A 3,700-nucleotide genomic window follows, 5' to 3' on the forward strand; every position below is an offset into this window, starting at 1 on the left:
AATCCCATCTACTTATATTCACCACAAACATTCCAAAATGTTGAAGATCGTTATTCTATTATCGGTATTTGCCTGCGCGTTAGCCGCCCCCAACCCTCAAGGGCTGCAACCACTTTTGGATGGACGTATTGTCGGCGGTGCTGCGACCACAATCAGCTCTTTCCCATGGCAAATATCTTTACAGCGCTCCGGCTCACATTCATGTGGTGGCTCCGTTTACAGCGAAAACATCATTGTGACGGCTGCACATTGCCTTTCTGATAACCCATCACTTACTACACTGAGGGTACGCGCCGGTTCATCCTTCTGGAATTCTGGCGGTAAACTTTCTGAGATTACCGCATTCAGGGTACACGAACTGTACGGCTCGAATGACATGGCCTACGATATTGCTTTAATACGTTTAGCCAGTTCACTAACGTTTAGCTCGACCATAAAACCAATTGCTTTGGCTGAAACAGCRCCAGCTGATGATGTCGTAGCGGTTGTATCCGGTTGGGGTACTAAACTTTCTGGTTCACAGACGTCGCCCACGCAATTACAGTATGTGAATTTGGAAGTTGTCAGTTTGGAAAAGTGTGCCTCGAATATTTATGGCTATGGTAGTCAAAATATTTTAGAAACTATGATATGTGCTTATGCCGTGGGCAAAGATGCATGTCAAGGAGATTCTGGTGGTCCAATGGTTGCGGGTGGCGTGCTGGTCGGTGTTGTATCGTGGGGTTTCGGTTGCGCTTACCCCAACTATCCGGGGGTATACTCAGATGTGGCTTCCCTGCGCGTATGGATAGAAAACACTGCTAACTATTTAAGTTCTCTTAGGTAGATATTTGTGTCTTAGCTGTATTGTAATGCCTCACAGTTTAATAACATAATAAAATGTTAAATAAAAAAAATGTATAATAATAGCAGCGATTATAACTTAATACAATATTAAAAATCGAAGGGTTGTTGTGCGTTTTGTACACATATAAAAATTTATTATTGTTACCGACTTTTTATTTATCCATACCACGGACAGAAAATTGCTGTGGCTTGGGATTCGTGASTGTGGCTTAACAGTCATAATGTAGTCTTGTCTGTTAGCTGGCTCTATAAAAGCAAGAACCATAGCTAGCCAGTGCTTACGTGACGCTAGCACCGCGATGTGATGTGAGTTAACAGTCATAATGTAATCTCGCGGGAAGCAGGCTGTTAGCTGACTCTATAAAAGAAAAACATTCACGGCGGCTGGTCAGTGCTTAGGTGACTCTCACGCCGCGCTGTGATGTGATTTAACAGTCATAATGTTATCTCGCGGAAAGCTGGCTGTTAGCTGGCTCTATAAAAGAAAAGCAGGCACCATAGCTAGCCAGTGCTTAGATGACGCTAGCACCGCGATGTGATTTGACGCTCTCACACCGCAATGTGATATTATTAGAATCCAAACAATTTCTTCGAAGATTGCATTAACCCATGCCCTATGGCGTGCAGATATCTTGTCTCATACTGCACAAATCCGCTAATACTATACGAGTATACGCATAAGCCGCTCAGGTGACCTTTGAAGAAAGTTTTTAATTGACAGAGGTGAACGCTACAATATGATATTATAATATCATCARTACTTAAATTTTTACATATCCCTTGTCTCTAGTGAAATCAATGTACCGAGATCCACTTTTGCCTTTCGAAAACATTTCAAAATACTTCTAAAGCTTGTATTTATTTCGGAGAGTGTGTAATACCAGGTTGCGGCTGAATTCATCACTTCCTTACTCTTTTAACTAGAATCAAACTTATTCAATTCTGTCAAGACTTCTCCAAAGAGAATCAATTAATAATCACATTTTGTTATGATGCAGTCTTTCACTGTTGATTGAAAGTAATTTCTGCCTTAAATACGTGATATTTGTGTAGAAGATTACAGCTCGTTCTCATTTCGTGGCTGATATTATAAGATAGCATTTATTTGCATGCATATCGGTACTCTTATATGGGCATACTTATTTATGTACCCAGCAGTAAAGCAACGAAAGAGTCGAAAATCATATATCATTCTTATATGAACATATTTAAGTATGAGTTCAATTTCTGACTGAAGTCTAACTATTGGCATCACATATGACATCAACTAATCAAGAAACCAGTGACGGACTAGCGGTGTTTCTGATTTATATTAGTTGCAAAGTAGTAATTGAATGGTTGATTGCATTTTAGGGTTCATCATATATTTAATATAATTAATTCGTATCTATAAATCTTCAATATATACAAAAGTATGAACGAAGACCAGATAAGAAATGATTCGCAAATTTTTAAATTAAATTACCATATATGTACGAGTATATACTCGTTTTTGCGGTTTCAGCTCGTTTATTAATAAACGTCGTCGACATCGTGCCCAAAACATTGAACAAAATGTGTTGAGTCGATCCGTGACAGATATTGATATCCGCTGCTTTCTTTTTGATACCAACAGAACGAGTTTCAAGTACTGTTTCTGTAATTTTTTCGATCTTATCGTCTTGACAGAGCACAATCTTCACTATCAAAAGTTAAGGCTTTAGAATCACTCAAGCYCTAGACCTTTACAAGAGTTTGTCTAAATTTTTTCCTATGTTTCGAGCTAGCTATCTGTATGCTTGTTCATAGTTTCCGATCAACAAAGCGTAGACATGAAAATACTTTACAACAATTAATAGATTTTTATTCGAAAGGTTATTTAAACCTTGCTGACAAGCCACGTAAACCATCTAAGGAATGCCCAATGGGCAACTTCTTCACTATTCTAATATGTATGCTAACGTTATATAAAAAATTGTATAACAGAACTTTATTAATGACAGAGTTTCTTAGTTTTCAGGCCCAAAGTTGGAGTAAAGAAAATATTGCAATTTATGTAAGAGGTTTTATTAAGCTTGCCAACTTAGCAAATGATATAACGAAGAAAGCAAAATATACTTTATAAAACGTAAATAAAAGAAATATTTTCCCAGCATTTACTTTTGGTCTTAGTAAACTTGATAATGGACTTATTAGACTTATGGACTTATCTTCACACGGATGAGCACACTTGAAAACGACAAATTTTGGTAAAAATGGACGTCATACACCAATATTCTTTGATTATTGATAAGGCTTATACTCCGAGTAAATATTGTGCTAGGTATAAATAAGCTCACCACTTTGGTCAGCAGCAGTTGTTTGCAACTATCTGTAAAGGAGCAATGTTGAAATTCGTGGTAGTTTTGTCTTTTGTGGCTTGCGCCTTCGCTCGCACCATACCCGAAGGTATGGTCAGCCTTAGCGACGATTTGAGTGGACGTATTGTTGGCGGTACTCCAACCACCATCAGTTCATTCCCATGGCAGGTATCGCTCCAACGTTCCGGTTCCCACTCATGCGGTGGCTCTATCTATAGCAGCAAAATTATTGTGACAGCCGCTCACTGCTTGCAATCGGTTAGCGCTTCGATTTTGAGAGTTCGTGCCGGTTCTTCCTACTGGAACTCTGGTGGTGTTACCATCTCTGTCCTTGCTTTCAAAAATCACGARGGCTACTCTCCATCAACTTACTCCAACGATATTGCCATCATCAGGCTAGCCTCATCTCTGTCCTTCAGCTCTACCACTAAGTCAATTGGCTTGGCTATCACCACACCCGGCACTGGCGCCCCCGCAGCAGTATCTGGTTGGGGTACACTGAAATCTGGCTCCAA

General features: G+C 39.4%; 2 protein-coding genes across 2 annotated transcripts in view; both read left to right on the plus strand.

Annotated features, from left to right (window-relative positions):
- On the plus strand, positions 1-981 carry LOC108966207 (trypsin alpha-like). The gene has a single exon (XM_018928978.1). It carries the CDS (start codon positions 38-40, stop codon positions 824-826), a length of 789 nt encoding a protein of 262 aa, XP_018784523.1. The 5' UTR covers positions 1-37; the 3' UTR covers positions 827-981.
- Positions 982-3,170: 2,189 nt separating this feature from the next.
- The window catches only part of LOC108966149 (trypsin delta/gamma-like), a 1,174-nt gene continuing 644 nt past the window's right edge, over positions 3,171-3,700 (plus strand). Inside the window, exon 1 of the mRNA XM_018928909.1 lies at positions 3,171-3,700. Coding sequence (XP_018784454.1) covers positions 3,210-3,700 — 491 coding nt within the window. The 5' untranslated portion in view covers positions 3,171-3,209.

This window comes from Bactrocera latifrons, unplaced genomic scaffold (genome assembly GCF_001853355.1).
Source record: "Bactrocera latifrons isolate USDA-ARS-PBARC rearing strain unplaced genomic scaffold, ASM185335v1 scaffold_157, whole genome shotgun sequence".
In the NCBI taxonomy this organism is placed as follows: Eukaryota; Metazoa; Arthropoda; class Insecta; order Diptera; family Tephritidae; genus Bactrocera; species Bactrocera latifrons.